The sequence below is a fragment of the Rosa rugosa genome, chromosome 7 (genome assembly GCF_958449725.1).
Source record: "Rosa rugosa chromosome 7, drRosRugo1.1, whole genome shotgun sequence".
NCBI lineage: Eukaryota > Viridiplantae > Streptophyta > Magnoliopsida > Rosales > Rosaceae > Rosa > Rosa rugosa.
The window spans coordinates 31,140,849-31,159,857 of NC_084826.1; the positions used below are offsets into that span (position 1 = coordinate 31,140,849).

A 19,009-nucleotide genomic window follows, 5' to 3' on the forward strand; every position below is an offset into this window, starting at 1 on the left:
TGGCAGCGCTTTACTAGTTACCATAGAGTGGTTATTAGTGTTTCTAGTTATTGCAGCAGCAGCTGCAACAACAGAAATAGGATTGGTAGTTGAATTCCGAAAGATGACATCGTTTCTAGATTTCCATATTTGCCAACAAATGGTAATGATTTTTTCAAACAACTCACAATAGAAAGGTTGGAGTAAGAAAAGCTCCTTAAACACTTTAAGGTAGCCTTCTTCCCAGTTAACTAGGGGTTTTATGCCAGCTAGATTCCAGACTTCTTTAGAAAAGTTTCAATAACCAAAAAGATGGTGAGCAGTTTCGTTGTCTTCTTGACAGAGGAGACGAGAATTATCATCTATCAATCCAAACCTTGAGAGCCTATCCCTATATTTTAATCTTCCTCTAAGAAGTAACCAACCAAACAATTTGATCTTTGCATGGTTGGATATTTAGCTTCCAGAGTTTATTAATGAGATCAATTTGATCATGTTTTTGTACATCATTTAGCTGTAACCAAGTAGCTGATTTGATAGTAAACTTACCAAGAGAAGAAGGGCCCTAAATGTATTCATCCTATTGTTCAGTAACTAGTAAAGGTATGCCAAGAATTTGATTGACAATAGTTGAGTCTAGAACATAAGAGAGTTTGTTCTTATTCCAGACTTTATTGGTAATATAGTCATTGATTTTTTCCTCAACATCGATCATGTGTCTTCTATTTTCAGGTATATAGTCCAATAAGGGGTGATCAAGTACCCAGTTGAAAGTCTAAAAATTAATGTCCTTACCATTTCCCACAATCCAGCGCATGCCTTTTAGGATCAACTGTCTCGCATCCAGGATTCCATTCCAAGCTAAAGAGTTATGTTGCTTCTTTTTTGCCTGAAAGAAAGAAAATTTTCTTAGGTATTTTTTCCTAATGATTTGAGCCCACCAGTTGTCCTGATCATTGACAACTTTCCAGGCATTTTGCAAGGGTCTTCAACAATGAAGAAAGCAACTAGTCCTACTCCTAATCCACCTAAAGACTTAGGTTTACAAACTTGATCCCAAGCCACAGATGGACATTTAATATCAGACCCAGATGAAGGATCTAGTTTGTTTATCAATCTCATTAGTCACTTTTTTTTTTACATTTGAAACAGGTCATCACATGGAGGCATACTAGCAAGGTTAGATTTGATAAGAGTTAGTTTACCTACTCGTGATAGGGAGCCTTTTTTCCAACCTGCTAATTTATTAGAAATTTTAAGGAGTAGTTCTTTGGAATTAATGGGATCCTTCCAGAAGATGACATTGTGGATACCTAGATATTGTTGGAAATAATATTAATTTAGAATTATGATGAGAATAATGGTGACAGTTTAAGGTTATTGTAACAGTCTAATACTTATGTCCGTTGTAATTGTCATCCTTATGGCATTGTCTACTGTAGACCTATATAATAGGCTAGTCTAGTACTTGAGTAATGTGTGTAGAGGAGTTTTTTATAGAAGTATCGTAAGAGTGAGTTCTTTTATCAGGTATTTTGAGAGTCTCCTCCATATCTCTCTCTAGGAGCTCTATACATGTCTTTGGACTGTACATCTCCCATATTGTGTGTCATTCATGCATCATATCTCCCTAACAAAATTAGTTTTTTATATTTATGCTTCCACTGTTATCCAACAGATATTTCCCAATAGTAGACTTATGTTAAATATTGAGAATATTAACAATATCCAGTTGAAGATTTGAGTTTACCTTAGGAGAAAAATATCAAGAAGATTTGTGGTAATTTATTTTTTGTCCAGAGGCAGTAGAGAATAGGGACATAATGTGTGCAATAGGTCTTGCACTTTTTATAGTTGCTTTGGCAAAAATAAGGCAGTCATCTGCAAACATAAGATTAGAAATTCTGAAACCAAGGGGGAAGACAATAATCCTACCTGCCATTTATGGTTGCTAGCTAGAGCATTTAGGTTTCGGATGAATGGTTCCATGGCAAGAATAAAAAGATAAGGGGACAGAGGGTCTCCTTGTCTAATGCCTCGAGTTGCTTTAAACCAGCCTGCAGGAGAACCATTGACTAAGATAGAAAAAGAAACTGAAGAAATGCAATTCATCACTAAGTTAATCCAATTCTCATGGAAATCAAATTTCCTGAGCCAATGTGCGATGAAGGACCAGTTTATGTAGTCATAAGCCTTTTCAAGATCAAGTTTAATAGCCAGGGCCCCCACACTTCCCTTCTTCTTTTGGAAGTCCAAGAACATCTCATGAGCAATAAGGATATTATCCTGTATGGCTCTACCAGGAGCAAAAGCTCCTTGATTTTTTTATATGCATTTTTCAAGAAGAGGTTTTACCCTTTTAATTAAAATTTTGATCATAATCTTATAAGAAATCTTAGGGAGACTAATAGGTTTGAAATCATTTACTTTCTCTAGATTTTTCAACTTTTGAGATAAGAGCAATGTTGGTGTGATTAATTAGGTTCAAAGAACTGCTATCATTAAAAGAATTCTTTATCATAGGAATTAATGATTGTACCTTTAACTTCCCAACAGTTTTGATAAAATGAAGCATGTAGACCAACTGGACCCGGTGCTTTAAATGCTCCAATTGATTTGATGGGGTTGTCTATAGTATTTGGATGTTTATCATACACTCATTTACATCTAATTGAACTAAAATTACAATTTAGTTGAACCAAATTTACAACATTGACAACAAAGTTATCACATTTGTTTTACACATTTACATATAATTGAACCAAGTTACCACATCGACAACAATTTGTTCATAAACTTGTAAAAATATCGTAGGTGGAGTAATTACCTTTAATAGAACTAAAATTACCTAAAAAATAACTCTATTTACCACAATGACAACAAAATTGTTGTCAGATCTGTAAATGAGTGTATCACATACATGCAGGTACTGTAGAATTTCCCTTGATTTGATTGCTGCTAGGATCTCTACATTTGTAAACTGTTTTTTTTTTTTTTGACAGAAAACAAACTTACAATATAACAAGGAGAAAAGTACAAAGAAGTTTAACCAACATCAAACCCAAAAGGAACAACATCCTGGGGAGAAATGTGGGAAGCATCAAACAACAACAAATTAGTCAAGGAGGAAGGGGGACCAAATTGTCATAGTTAGTGATGTTATATCGTCATGCTTTGAAAGTGTTTGATCTATAGTTTACCAACTCAATACGTGCATATTGAATAGGTGGACCAAAGAAGCAAAAAGAGGAATTGTGCTGAGTAATGAACTAATGATTAATGTATAAAAACAAGAACGTAAGTCTAGTAGATTATCACGACTTAGTGAATTGATGCACAAAGGGAATTAGGTTTATGATTTAGTTTCATTGAGTGATTTGGGAACCAAGATTGTCTTTGAAATTTTAGACGAGGCAATGGAGCACCTTCTAAAAGACATGGAAGTTGTAGATGCATGTGATGAAATTTTTTTAAAAAGTGGATAAAGTTCAATTGATGCTCTTGTTTTTTTTTTTTTTAGAAAAGGATAACTTCATTAACTAAAAGCCAGAAGGCACGTACATCAGATGCTGTCTTATACCTAAAATCTAAATGTCACAAGCCGCCAAGCAAAAAACAAGTACCTTCACTATTAACACATATGCTCACTTATGGAGCCTAAATACAAGAAACCAAATTCTCACTACTAACCCCCTTTGGAAAGAAAACCTAGTCGCCTAGAGACCTCAATTAGTGTACAACTAAGTAGACTAAGAAGAAAGTAGCAGAGAACTCAATTTCTAGTAGTAGGCAAAAAGGAACCAGGAAAGTCTAAAGCTTTCCTTTGCCCTTATCTCTAGGGCTTGAAACATAAACACCCTCTGCAGGGTAGGTGTGTCTCAGAGGGGCAGCTCCCGCCTTCTTACAAAAGCGTTGGCTCTTATTCCTGCTGCCAAGCGGGCTACCCAACTTCTTCTTGAGAGTGACAAGAGAAGTATCATTGTCATCTCTAATCAACCCCAAAGCATCAGCCTGCAAAGTTGGGATTTTACCACCCAAAATGGTCTTGAACTTCTTTGGAGAGGGATCACAACCACCATTCCTATCCCTTTTCTTCGAAACCACTACATCTTGTTGTAGAACTTGCATGATGTCTGCAGCGTCAGTTGTACTAGAACCAGTCGCACCATCTGGGATCAAAACCGAACTCAAGTTCTGCTCTAAACCATGCTCCGTCCCCAGAACAATATTCTCACCATTACTAGCAGCCAGGTTCAAAACATTAGGGCGTTCAACTTGACGAATGATTGGTTTCTTCTTCTTGGGAATAGATGAGGAAGCAGTGAAGAACTCACGCTTGTTCTGAACCGAGAAAGAAAACGAACACCCTGAGGTTGACGGTCCCAGAAAATTCAAAACCCTAGGTGTCTAGATTGTAGTATTCGGCTCCTCACACGGAATCCTAGCATGCGTGACTAGTCCACACTGTGAGCATCTCGATCCCTTTCAGATGTTCAAACTGAAATTTTAGCACAGGTTCGACGCCGGCATCCAAAAAAACCTTCCGCTCAAGTAAGAACGGTTTGGAGATATCATGGGTAAAGAAGATCCGAATCACACCCTTCTTAAATTCCTTCTTGTCATAGTCTAAGAAACCACCCAAGAGATTACCAATAAGAGTAAAATTCTCAGGTTCTTCATACAAATGAGGAATCCCTGAAACCCTAACCCACACGTAGATGCTTGAATTGGGCTTTATACAGAGGCTTTACGCCATCATATTCTTCAAAGCACACAGGAGCTCGATCAAAGGACCAAACCCCTCCCCATAGTATCTTGTTACGATCAAGAATCGATTCAAAGGAGAACAAGAACACATCTCCAGCCTTTTCCTGAACCCTAAAATCCTTATCCACCATCCAGGTACGGTGGAAGTGAGCCTTGAACGCTTTGGGATCCACCGGCTTGTGGGTTAGAGGTTTGCCAAGTAGAGAAGACTGAGATGATATACGCACCGGACCACCACCAATCTTACCCAGATCTGGGGCGCTACCACCTGCAGCGAAAGCAAGAGAAGCAGCAAAGCTTGCTGTGACAGGCTGACAGCATCTATGGAGGCCATGGAGGGATGGAGAGGCAAGGAAGCGATAGCGAGACTAGAGAAGGAGGCTAGGGTGCCGTAGAGAAAAAAGCTAGGGTGAGAGGAAAACTCTCCTAGGGTTTTGTTTCATACTATATTGAAGGTCTTTTTCAATTGATGCTCTTGTTGAAGAGCAATCAGTGTGAAATAATTAGGAACAACAAATTGTAGAATTACATATCAGTTTGATCGAGAACATGAAGAAGAAGAAGATGATGATGATGTCAAAAGGTAATATGTCTCAAACTTTCTTTTTTCTTTTGTAATGCATAAATTAGGAAATTAGTTTTGCTAAAGGAGAAACGTACGTGTGTGTGTATATATATATGTGTGTGTGTGTGTGTGTGGGCGCGCGCGTGCGTGCGTCATAAGTCTTTTCAGAGATTTTGACAAGTACCTAGCGTATAAACACTTGACTATGGCTCGGTTTTTTTCTTCTTTTTTTTTTTCTAAAAAAAAAAATTAACCCACCCGATCTTTACATATGTCAGTGAGAACCGAACTCATGACTATGGTTCAGTTTGGTATTGCAGTGAAAATATGCAGCTGTCAAAAAACTCAGTTGTTTAAATAATCAACTTTGAAAATATTCAGTTGAGTGTTTAGTAAACTATATATTTAGATTGATATATGAGAAATTTTAAATACACACCCCTAATCACTTAATACACATCTCTATTATTTTATATTTCAAATTAGATTTTGTAGATAGATTAAATGACAAAAACAGACATTTATGCATTCTAGAAGGAAAAAAATAATCATATTTTCCTTATATTATTCTATTTAAATATTTATGTATAAATAGTTAGATAAACACAAAAAAAATTTATACATAGCCTCCCAATTTAATACAAGAATAAAGTTAATTAAATGAGGTTAGAAACTTCTAAACCATAATATTTAGAATTTCAAAATCAATGGCATTAAATATTTTTAAAACATATCACTTTACTCCCATTTTTTAGTTAATTTCCTTTTTTGTTCTAAGAGTTATGATTAATCAATTTATTTTCTAATATAAAACATCACATGTGAAAAAACTTTGTAACTGTTAATTTGTTTGATCCCTCTAATGACAACTTTTTAGTTCCACTACTGTGGAAAAAGTGAGAAACTACTGATATAGTTTTAGTTGAATGTTCAACTCATAATTTTATACTTGATTAACATGGTGTTTGGTGGATGTGAACTCAAATAACACAAAACCTATTTATATGCATCTATTTAAAGAGAACAATAATAAATCTTTATGGATTTCTCAATAACAAACACAAGTAATCAATATTGTCATTTACAAAACGTCAATATAATAGCATATACTAATCGTATTAAATAGTAATCCTAATATAGTAAAAAAGTAGGATATTTCATGATTTTTTAGATTAAGGATATTTTAGGTACTTTGGGTTGTGTATTTAGTAAAATATTAGAATGAAAAATTAAATGGGTGGTGTATTAAGTATGGAGTGTGTATTAAGTAATTAGGGGTGTGTATTTAAAACTTCTCTTTTCCTCTTGATATATTCATTAAAAGCATTATCAAACTGTTTGGTAAATCCTGGGAGGAATATTCAAGACAATGTTATTGCAGCTTTTGAAACTATTCATACGATCCGAACACAAAGAAGTACTGCATCACCTAAAATGGTTCTTAAATTGGATATCAGTAAGGCATATGACAGGGTGGAATGGAATTTTTTAAAGGCAGTGATGTTAAAGTTGGGATTTGTGGAGGGTTGGGTAGACTTAATTAATAATGAGGTGTGTAAGCTCTGTCTCGTTTTCAATCTTATGGAAAGGTCAGCCGATTGGAAATTTCAAGCCAACAAGAGGCATTAGGCAGGGTGACCCGTTATCACCCTACCTGTTCCTGTTTGTTTCTGAAGGGCTTTCAGCTTTGCTCAATCATGCTGACTCTGCAGGGTTAGTACAAGGCGTAAGAGTGGCGCCTACTGCACCTTCTATTTCACATTTGCTCTTCGCGGATGATAGTCTTCTTTTTGTCAATGCTACAGTCCAGGAAAGTGTATCATTAAAGCAGTGTTTGCTTCTTTATGAGTCTGCAGCAGGTCAACGCATCAATTTTCAGAAATCGGCTTTATCTTTTGGCCCAAATGTTGATAGTCAAATGATGAATGAAGTTAAAGATATATTGAATGTCCCGATTGTTGATTTTCATGAAAAGTATTTGGGGCTTCCTACCACTATAGGAAGGAACAGGAATGAAGTCTTCAGGAAGATAAATGAGCGGCTTGATTTTCATCTCCAAGGTTGGCAAGGGAAGTTCCTCTCAAAAGCGGGTAAGCTTGTGTTGATTAAAGCAGTTGCTCAAGCAATTCCCACTTATTCAATGAGTGTGTTCCAGTTGCCTGTTGGAGTTTGCAAGAAGTTTCAATCAAAAGTGAGTAGGTTTTGGTGGGGAAAAGGTGGTGAGACACGAGGAATCCATTGGTGTAGTTGGGACAAGCTCTGTAAAAGAAAGGAGGAAGGGGGTCTTGGCTTTAGAGATTTGAGGGCTTTTAATCAGGCAATGTTAGCAAAAACGGTTTGGAGGATTTTTTGGGGTAAACAATCTTTGGTAAGCCAGCTACTCCAAGCTAAATACTTCCCAAATTCGTGTTTTTTAGATGCTTCGTTGGGGCTCACACCTTCAGCTATTTGGAGGAGCTTGTTATGGGGTAAGCAAGTGATTGATAATGGTACTCGTTGGCGAATTGGGAATGGAATGCGAGTAAGTGTAGTGAAGGATCGATGGTTGCCTTGTCCAATTGGTTTTAAGGTGATTAGTCCAGTCACAATTCTGGTAAATCAAAAGGTGAACACATTGTTCACGGCGTCTGGAGCATGGAATGTGCCTCTTGTACAATCTCTTTTCCTTCCTCATGAAGCTGATATGATTCTTAGTATGCCTCTTGGATTGAGAACTGTACCTGACAAGCTTGTTTGGCATTTTACCAAGTCGGGTGTTTATAGTGTGAAGTCAGGATATTGGGTGGCTAGAGACTTGCAATTTCGAAAAAGTGGGACAGTAGGTGGCTCTAGTCATGATGGCAACAAGTCTTTGTGGAATAAACTATGGAGTCTCAATCTACCCCACAAAGTCAAAGTCTTCATGTGGAGGGCTGCACATAACTACCTACCATGTGGTTTAAATTTGAAAGTTAGGAAAATTATTGAATATCCATATTGCTGGCAGTGTGGAGACTTCATGGAGTCGGTGATTCACATCTTATGGGAGTGTCCAAGAGCAAAAGCAGTCTGGAAAAAGTCTTTTCTACGTGGGGTATATAAAAGTTGGCAGGAACCATCCTTCCTTGACCTTCTCTATCATGTTTACTCTACTTCCTCAGTCTCTGAGCTGACTAAATGTTGTTATATCTCATGGTGGCTTTGGCGTAACCGGAATTTGCATAGACATGGGGAGAAAAGCCTGGGATTGGATGCTTTAGTTCAGGCTGTTGATGAGTGGAAACTTGAATTTGAAAAGGATACACAAAAGGTTCAATCCAGTAAGGTGGCAGTTGGTCCAACTCAAGTTAACTGGCAACCTCCGTCTGTTGACTGTATCAAGATGAATTTCGACGGAGCTTGTGATGTGAAGAACAGTATCAGTGGGCTGGGGGTGGTTTTTCGAGACTGGCGTGGGGAGTTGAAAGGCGCGATGGCAGTACCACAAGTGGGTAATCTCCCCCCGAGATCGGTGGAAGCCTTGGCATTGTTGCATGGGTTACGGTTTGCGTTGCACGTGGGTTTCCCTAACCTTGAGGTGGAAGGTGATGCTCTTTCAGTCATTAGTAGTTTTAATAATAGTTTTGATGATTTGAGTCTGGAAGGACATATTTTGGATGAAGTTAAGTTGTTAGTTCAGTCTTTTAGTTCATGTAGTGGGCACTTTGTGAAACGGGAAGGCAATGGAATTGCTCACCGGTTAGCAAAGGAAGCCTTAAAAATTAGTCAGCCTTTTCTTTGTTTAGAGTCGGGGCCTGAGTGGCTCCATCAGTGTGTCAGTATGGACTTTCAGTGTGAAGTCTAGTATGAGAAACTTTGGGCATTTCATCATCTTGGTGGTTGCTTAAAGTTTTTCCACAACTCGTTGTAATTGATTCATCATCAATGAAGTTCCTATTTGATCAAAAAAAAAAAAAAACTGTTTGGTAAATTGTAACACAATTCTGATAGGACACTGTCTAATGACGAAAACAGACAAGGGCAACAAAACAGTACTTTTTATTTGCATTAATTTGAACAAATACTAGATTATTTAAGAACTGATACATGGAATAACAATATTGCCTGAATAATAAAGCCAGCAGATTGTTAACAGATCGAAACAGAAACCCACTCCAGATCTACATGAATGAAATTTGTTCAATAAAGGCATCTCCTATACAGTTCACGAGTCAGAAACCAATCCAATCAAACTTAATTTAGAGCTTTAGGCAAACTTCACATAGGATTACAGCAAACTCCACTTTCAGAGGTAGGCTTCAAAATCTAATAGAACTCAAGGTTGTTTAGATTCTCAAGCAAAACAATGATCAAGTTTGCACTTAATCTCCATAATTTTCAATTAATGAAGGAGTCGTATGATATATTGCTTCATTGTTTCTAGGGAATAATTACTTCCACAATTGTATTACACATAGGATCACTGCAAACTCCACTTTCAGAGGTAGGCTTCAATTTCTAACAGAACTCATTTAGATTCTGAAGCAAAACTAAGATCATAGTTTTTCCACCTAATCTCCATAATTTTCAATTAATAAAGGAGTCATCGTATGATATATTGCTTCATTGTTTCTAGGGAATAATTACTTCCACAATTGTATTACACATAGCTAGGATCACTGCAAACTCCACTTTCAGAGGTAGGCTTCAATTTCTAACAGAACTCATTTAGATTCTCAAGCAAAACTATGATAATAGTTTTTCCACCTAATCTCCATAATTTTCAATTAATAAAGGAGTCGTATGATATATTGCTTCATTGTTTCTAGGGAATAATTACTTCCACAATTGTATTACAGCCAAGATTTAGCAAACCCACACACTAATCAAAATAAAACTCTCAAAATTTTGCATAACCAATCGATTAAGAGCAGAAATAATCAAGCTAAAGGTCGATAACCATTCATTAACCTTTTCGGAGAATTGATTAATATATATACATAGGATCACTGCAAACTCCACTTTCAGAGGTAGGCTTCAATTTCTAACAGAACTCATTTAGATTCTCAAGCAAAACTATGATCAAGTTTCCACCTAATCTCCATAATTTTCAATTAATAAAGGAGTCGTATAATATATTGCTTCATTGTTTCTAGGGAATAATTACTTCCACAATTGTATTACAGCCATGCAAGATTTAGCAAACCCACACACTAATCAAAATAAAGCGCTCAAAATTTTACATAACCAATCGATTAAGAGCAGAAATAATCAAGCTAAAGGTCTATAACCATTCATTAACCTTTTCGGAGAATTGATTAAAATATATATATATATATATATATATATATATATATATATATATATATAGACGATAAAATTTGGCAATTGGGAAATAGCTTATTGATTTCTGGGAGTTGATAAAAAAAGAGGCTGTAAGATTGGATGGGAGCTGAAGAAGAATGAAAATTGAAGGAGGAAGATTAAGGATGAAAGGGAGTGCATCGAAATTGAGTAGTTTTTCTGCGAGTTAGTGTTGACCCACTAAACCCATACATTTATTTATTGTGTCTTATAACTATTTTTTAATAATGCGAGTTACAAGTCAGGTAATTGGGTCATGCCATAATTGATAGTCTTAACCGTTACTCACTCCATCTCACCCTTGATTACCATGATGGAATGTAAAATTTGAATCCATGACCTTCACAATGTCATAGAATCAATAGGTCATGGCTCACCGATCCACCAGCTAATTTGTGATTGTATGAGACAATGTATACTATACGAGATGTCTTTTTTTTTTTTTTTTCCTTCAAAAATTTCTCCAAAATGAATAAATCAATATATATTTTTCAGCCTGCACAATAAAAATCCCAATAAAAGGAAATGACACTTCAAACATATCAAACACAGGACCATAGTGATTCTGCAAAAGAAAGAACTATCAATTTCTCTGTCTATTAATCATATTTCTATATAATGCTCCCTCACTATGTCCCATATTTCTTCCTCAACCCTCTGCCAATCAGTTACAGTTCAACTTTCAAAAGCAATTGTTGGACTTGTGCAGATTCAGAACTCTCTTTTTCTTGCTTGTAGTGTTCTCGATTGACAAATTAATCACAAATTTTCACTCTCAATTCGATTTTTTTTTTCCTATATAGTTGGAACTGAGCTCACCTAAGTTTTAAATCATTGCTTCACTTCTAACCATTGATGCACTGATACGTTAATGTTAATGTAGCGTATACTTTTCTTACAATTTAAGCTGAAAAGGTCTTCCTTTTCGAGCCAAGATATAGCATTTTTTTTTTGAAAAGGAAACAAAGAAAAAGAAAAGGATATAGCATTCATCTACCCTTCGAAATTTCAAGTGTGTAACAACATACCTTACTGTCATTCTCAAAAAAAAAAAAAAAAAAAAAAACATACCTTACTGTCAAAAATTGCCTAATTACTATTTGAGGACTTATATCTCTCTCCTAATTAAATTGCATTACTAGAAGTAAACATGAAGAAACCTTCCTTAATACGCTCTGGTCTGTACTGATTTCAGACGGATGGTCATGCATCTTCAGCTAAACAAACAGTATTGCCTAATTAGCTTTGTTCTCAAGGTGGGCAACCAGATCAAGTTTCTTAAACTTATGAGGGATCTAGTGCATTTCACAACCAGATCAGAATCATCAGATTACTTGGCAGCCAATCAACCAAAGTGGGCAGCCAAATAAGAAACCTATGCAGAGCAAGTGAACTTAAAAACCCTTATGCATGCCTACTTTACTTTTAATGTTTGCCTTCACAGAACCATTGAGTAAAACAATCAGTTTAAATGGGCACTTGAGAAATACCTAACAAAGAAAATTGTGCTGACTTAAAGGAGTTAGTTGGCCAACTAAAGAAAGATTATAATAACCACCAGAACTTAACAAATTTGCATATGCTAAGATTAAGAGGCAATGTTGTGCTGACTCCACAAGTTACTAAGTACTTCCCATAGTGGTGAAAATGATCACCTACTAGAAAATGACATGTGCTGCCTCTGAAGTCACTATATATTCTTGTTGATTTGTAACTTTTTTAGCTAACCAGTGTGATTGAAAGATGGAAGCTGTATTCGGGATGGCTCTAGCCACCATCATTTTGACAAGCATGGCAACCATGGCGGCATCAGCAGCATCTCCAGCCACATTTGTGTTCGGTGACTCGTTAACAGAAGTGGGAAACAACAATTATTTGCAGTATTCTCTTGCAAGGTCAAATTATCCTTGGTACGGGGTCGATTATGAAGGTGGTCAGGCTACCGGGAGATTCACAAATGGAAGAACTATTGGTGATATAATATGTATTGATCTCTAGTCTCTTCTTTTTATCTCTCGCTACATATATATCCTGTCAGCAACTAATTGGTTCACATGTATGATTCTGTGTCTCTTTGGAATATTTGCAGCTGCAAAGCTTGGGATTCCATCACCGCCGCCTTATCTCTCATTGTCAACGAATGATGATGCACTGCTTAACGGGGTCAACTATGCATCTGGTGGAGCAGGAATACTAAATGACACTGGACTCTATTTTGTAATGACATTTATTCCTTTTAGTTCAAAATGTTGTTGATGTTCATCACACCATATGTGTACAAAAGACTTAACTCTGCTGCTATCTCCTCTTTTGCAGATTGAGAGACTGTCCTTCGATGATCAAGTACAAAGTTTCAACAAGACAAGGGAAGTCATCAAGGCTAAGATTGGGAGTGAAGCTGCAACCAAGCTTTTAACTGAAGCTCTCTATTTCATTGGAATTGGTATTCTTTATTAATGCACAACTGGAATTCTTTTTCATGTTTGAACTTTGGATAGGGGATTGACAGATAATTTTATTCTTTACCCTTTCAGGCAGCAATGATTATGTCAATAATTTCTTACAACCCTTTTTACCTGATGGTCAAGAGTACACTCATGATGACTTTGTGGAACTGTTAATAGGCACCTTAGAGCAACAACTTAAGGTAAAACTCTATTTTCAGTCTCCTGTATATCATTTATCACTAGTAAAAAAAGGGGAACACACTTTTATTTTTACTTCAAATCATAATCGTAAGTGACACGAATGTGGATCGACTTGTATGAATGAACTAATCAAATGACATAAAATCTAATTTTATGGAGTGAAAATCTAATGCAGTTACATGAAACTCACCATTGGTCCCTAATTAGCTTCACTTGGAAACCTTTTTATGTTTCTGTTAGACTCTCTACCAGTTGGGTGCACGAAAGATGATGTTTCATGGTCTTGGTCCACTCGGCTGCATTCCTTCTCAGAGGGTTAAATCAAAGAAAGGCCAATGCTTGAAGAAAGTCAACACGTGGGTGCTGGAATTCAACTCTAAAGTACAGAAGCTCATTGCCTCTCTTAACAGACGCCTCCCAAAAGCAAAATTATCATTTGCAGATACATATTCAGATGTTCTTGACTTAATCAGCAACCCTACCACATATGGTATTAATCTTTAATTCTTTATCAACAATGCTAGAGGCACCAACTATTATTTCAACTTGAGTAATGAGCTGATATCTGCTAGGATAGCTCAGTCCTCCTAGCATTACTGATATATAGTCCTTATGTGACCACTTTGATGGTATTTAAATCTGTAATCTTTCAGGTTTTAAGGTTTCCAATACGTCATGTTGCAATGTAGACACGAGCATTGGAGGGCTATGCTTACCGAATTCAAAAATATGCAGCAACCGCAAAGATTATGTATTCTGGGATGCATTCCACCCCTCAGATGCAGCAAATGCAGTTCTTGCTGACAAACTCTTCTTGAGACTATTTTCTAAGCCTCCAACCCCTGCACCAGCACCTTCTCACTAATTCACATGTTTTTCATATCAACAGTAGAGTTATAGAACCCACTAATGTAACAAAGTACCATGGACAACATATAGGATCATGCCTTGGAGATTTGAAATCAGCTGAACAACTCCTGCGTTGTAAACAAAGAACTTGCATTTCAATCAGAAACTTTTCATCACCATTCACCTTATATTAAGGATGTTAAGGGTGTAATTCCATTAGCAAAAATTGAAACTCAGAACAGTGCAAATGAAAAAAAATTGAAAGAGAGTTATATCAAAACTGAAAGAGAGCTAAATCTAGTTTATCAAAACTGAAAACATGAACAGCAGATAATGGAAAAGAATTGCTCCAAGCCATGACTGAACTTGAATGTCATGTGTTTGCAATTGCATCAGCCACAAAGTTTTCTTCTCTTCAAATATGTCTGAACTCAATTGATTCAAAGTAATGACTAATGACCATGATGACGAATGTACTTGAGCAGGCAGAGCAACATTCTGATTCTGCAAGGCGTGACAATTGAACCATTAATAATATCAATTAGATTTTTTATATCTCCCTCCACTTGAATTTTGGTATGACCATGTAATAAGGCTACAATAAGGCCAGCTTTTCAACGTTTTAATTTTGAATTTTTCTTGTATTTATCTATTCTACTTTTATCTCCCCATCATTTTAGTTTTACAACCTATTTTCTTACCCCATGAGTTATCTGATTCAAACTCTTTTACTGCCCCCCAAGTTGAGCCTTCTACCCCACACACAAAGCCCAAGCCTTCTTCTTTTCTTGTTCTCGTCAAAATTGGGCAGAGAGAAAGGAGAACCTTGTTCAGCTCCTCCATCCCACGTTGCCACCATGCATAGGGCAACCACTCCTAGAAAATCATCCTAGACCTTCAAAAGGAAGTATCCAAGCCAGAGGTTATCATTCATCCTTCTCCTCTTACCTTTCTTCTCGTTCCTGTGCGTATCAGCCTGCTTGTATGTCCCAGAACGCCTAGTTCGGGGCCTCTGATTAAATTGTCTTCTTCATCAAAGTTGTTCGTCTCTGTCTCTTCTACTTGACCTCCAAATTTTAGCCCTATTGGAGTTGTTTTGAGACCTTTACATCAATCGAAGTGGGAGCTATTCAGAAGCGAACCTCCTCCGAATTTCTGCTAGTATTCCTCCTCTTGCTCTACCCGAATTCCCCAAATCTTGTTTGAGATTGATCCCAATAATTGGTAGGATCATTGTACCATCAACTTCCGCACTCTTTCCTCAATTTTTAGGCTTAATACGTTCAAACAATTTTCCTACATATTGAGAAATTTCTGTTACACTCTGCATGTCCGAGATCAAGCAAACTTCTTGGCATGCAACTGGGGTTGATCAAATCAAACTCGCTCAGCTCTCTTTCCAGTTGAAGCCCTCAAGAAAACTCACCTTTTTGGTTGGTCCTTGGTGAGTATCATGCTTTCCTTAACACCGTGTTTAATTTGGTTGTTGTTACGAATTCTTGAAGATTACGAACTTATCACTACTGTTGTTGGTATCTTGCTGCTTTAACCTTGATTTCTCATTCATTCTAATGTCTAGGAAATTCTGCTAGGCCATGGCTATACCATGAATATTAAAATCGTATTTAGTTCAAAGGTTTATTTGTAATTTATAGCTGTCTCCAAACATCATGTTTCAATACATCATATCATTGAGCTACAACACCTGCCCATATAGTATCAGAAAGTAACTCGAGCTTTAGGTCTTTAGAAGCATAAGACATGTCCCTTAAGTGTGTTGGGTTCTCTTTGACTGGCCATATTGGGTACCAAAGGAGCTTTGAACAAAAGAACAACTTTCTGCAGTTTTTCAGTTTTCAGTACAATCTGACCTAGCTGTATTTATTTCAAAAATGGTGCTAAACCGCTGAGAATTTGGGATCGGTTTCATCTAGAGAAAGATAGTAGACAAAAAAATGAACGTTTCAGAACTTGAATCACTCTGAAAGAATTTTTCTAGAATTAGTTATGGATTTTTGAAAAATATGTACAGAAGCCTATGTTCCTGGAAAGGATCTGCACGGCCTTCAAGTCCTTTACTCTTTGAATGACTTAACTTGAAATTCAACAACCATTTCAATCTTACTGAGTTGGTTGTTAAACCACCATTCTTTAAAAATTTTCTCAAGAACTTACCTCTAGTATTTTGAACAATTTTCTTTGACCTTTGACAATTCCTTTTAATTAAGCTATATATTTTCAGCTTTCAACAACTTGTCGTTTAAAAGTGTTCTTACCACTTTTTCCTAACAACAAGCTCCTTCTTGGAACCCAAATGGTCTGGTTATTAGCTAGTGAATTAGATTAGAGGAGGGGTTTTCTTCGGAGAGTATTGAGAGTGAATTGCTAGACTTGTTTATCGTTGTTTATGTCATTTATTTGATCTAGGATCGGCATCTTGATAGGATCTTGTGAAGTTGGTGGTTGCTACAAGGTTGCATTGAGGCCAAGTACTGCAAGGGAAAGCTCGAGTTCCAGGTAAGGGATGCCTTTAACTCTATCTATGCTTTTCTTGCATATACTACGTTTTATATGAGGCCTCTCGCATGTTTTGGAAATTATCTGTTTTTACACTTGAAATGGTTTGCGTGGTTGGAATAATGTGTTGGCAATTGATGGGGATATAAGGAGATGGTTTGACTCTCCTTGGGGATTGGAAATCCCGAACCACCGGTGGTGGGCAGCGTGCACGGCCCTTGTTATTGATTTTCTCCTTTGTCTCTAGCCTTGTGATAATGATTGAATTCCGGAAAGTGATTGGCTAGATATACGGTGATGATGGAAGTTGTGGAATGAGATCAATTGCCGTGGATTTATGTTTACGTGGTGACGATTACGTGGGAATGCAAACCAGTTTTATCTACTACCTTTTATCAAAGATATAACTCATGTTTTCAAACTTAGGTATGGGGGGCAGGCATAGGCAATGACTGGATGTAGGAGCCTAACCCCTACTTTAGTTTGTTTAATTTGCAGGCTGTTGCTGTCGAAGCTTGGGTATGGAGGATTATTTTTGGAGGCCACAAATTGTTTTATCTAAAGTTTATTTTTCTCTTTATTTGGCATGTTTGATCTCGTTAAATTTTTGTAAAGACGTGTATAGTTGATGATGTGTGTGATTGCTTACCACCAAAGTGAGACATTAGGGTTAGAACCTCCACTTGAGTCTAGGTCATAGTGGGCTAGACTTAGAAGACTCACATTAAATTCTATTCAATGAACCTAATGTAAACTCGGGCTAAAAACTAAAAATAGCGTAGGTTTTAAATTCAACACAACACCACCTTACTTTCTCTTCCTTGTCTAGTTCGTAATCTTGTGGTTACAAGCCAAGCCCATTATGCAAGCCTAAATTTTTTTGGGCTTATAGACTTATTGTTTTTCAACCTAAAGGCCTTGTCTTTTTAAGAAATTCTAGGCCCAAAGCACGTAGTCCCTAAGTGTCGCGGGTGTAGGGTTCCTTGGGGAGGCGGCGCTGTGGTAATTCGGTCTTCGGGTCGCCACAGAAAACTTGGTATCAGAGCCAATGGTTCTGATGGACCTTGAACTTATACCTTTTCATTGTGTGAAGTTTGATGGATTGTCTTTAATCCTTGTTATCATCATCAACCATACTAAAAGTGTTTTGAAAATATGTTTTTAAGATTTGAAAGAAAAATGTCTGACTCCTCCATGGACTCCTCCGGCACTGACAGCACAGCCGAATCCTGTGTGACTGTGGAATTGAAACCCTCCACCCGGATTGAGGTCCCTCCACCCTCTTCCTCTAGTGCTCTTCCCTCTTCCTCCGCTAAGTGTCTGAATCCAAAGGTGGTTGAGATGAGAAACCTGATTGCAGAACTTGATAGGGATCTTGAAAGTGTAACAAGGGCGATAAAAGAAGCCGTTTACCCTCGACAAAAGGTCAATTCATTACAGGAGTATATTCAAGAATTCTTGGTGGTGAGAGCTAGACATCCCGACATATATGAGTGCTTTAGAGGATAGTAATTATCGATTCATACATGGTCTAAATTCAAGGATGCGAGAAAGGATGACAATGGACTACTCCCGACCTTGGCACGAGGTTGTTGAGGAGGCCGAGAGGGTTGACGCATTCTTGAACGAAATATACACTGTGCTCGATGCAGAAGGTGACGGACGGCCACTTCATTCGGAAATTCAAGCGATCAAAGACCGTATCGATCATGTAGACTATCATAGGGAGCTAGCATTTTATCCATACGATCCGGAAGATTCAGACTAGAACTTGTTGTTAGAAGGACGTTTGTGATCACTTTGTTAGACCCCCTAGTCTCTTCTTGCTTTTCGAACTCCTTAATCTCTCCTTTGCTTGTTAAACCTTCCTAGGTCTCATCTCTATATGCTTGGTAATATTCCTCAGCTTGAACTTCGATGTTTATTTTCTAAAGCAAACTTCGACCTTGCTGAAAATTCCTGAATCAATTACTAGACTGCCCACTTCGAGCCTTATCTTGCCTAACCTATTGATCTTCAAAACTCTTGAATTTTTTATATCTTTCAGTTTTGGTTAGTTAACTACGGATCTGGAAATTTTCAACTCTTTCCATCACCAAACTTTGAAAAATCACCCAGAATTTGTTTCATGATGGAAAGAGTTGAAAATTTCCAGATCTGTTGTTAACTAGCCAAACTGAAACATATAAAAAATTCATGAATTTTGAAGATCAATAGGTTGGGCAAGATAAGGCTCGAAGTGGGCAGTCCAGTAATTGATTCAGGAATTTTCAGCAAGGTTGAAGTTTGCTTTAGAAAATAAACATCGAAGTTTAAGCTGAGGAATATTACCAAGCAAATAGAGATGAGACCTAGGAATGTT

At 37.1% G+C, this 19,009-nt stretch overlaps 1 protein-coding gene and 1 long non-coding RNA gene across 2 annotated transcripts; both read left to right on the forward strand.

Annotated features, from left to right (window-relative positions):
- Positions 1 to 12,343: 12,343 nt before the first annotated feature.
- On the forward strand, positions 12,344 to 14,320 carry LOC133721945 (GDSL esterase/lipase At5g37690). Its single transcript, XM_062148722.1, has 6 exons — positions 12,344 to 12,617; positions 12,723 to 12,850; positions 12,950 to 13,076; positions 13,168 to 13,280; positions 13,522 to 13,771; positions 13,935 to 14,320. Exons 1-6 carry the CDS (start codon positions 12,377 to 12,379, stop codon positions 14,144 to 14,146), a joined length of 1,071 nt encoding a protein of 356 aa, XP_062004706.1. The 5' UTR covers positions 12,344 to 12,376; the 3' UTR covers positions 14,147 to 14,320.
- A 1,122-nt stretch (positions 14,321 to 15,442) lies between these two features.
- Positions 15,443 to 17,448, forward strand: LOC133720427 (uncharacterized). Its single transcript, XR_009851846.1, has 3 exons — positions 15,443 to 15,574; positions 16,575 to 16,647; positions 17,146 to 17,448. It is a non-coding gene; the product is annotated as an uncharacterized LOC133720427 (long non-coding RNA).
- Positions 17,449 to 19,009: the final 1,561 nt, after the last annotated feature.

Bases quoted from the DNA above. Each gene is read 5' to 3' on its own strand.
- LOC133721945 (XM_062148722.1), top strand. From the start codon at position 12,377: ATGGAAGCTGTATTCGGGATGGCTCTAGCCACCATCATTTTGACAAGC. The intron at 12,851-12,949 runs GTAATGACATTT...CCTCTTTTGCAG, and splicing joins ATGACACTGGACTCTATTTT to ATTGAGAGACTGTCCTTCGA. The intron at 13,281-13,521 runs GTAAAACTCTAT...TGTTTCTGTTAG, and splicing joins CCTTAGAGCAACAACTTAAG to ACTCTCTACCAGTTGGGTGC.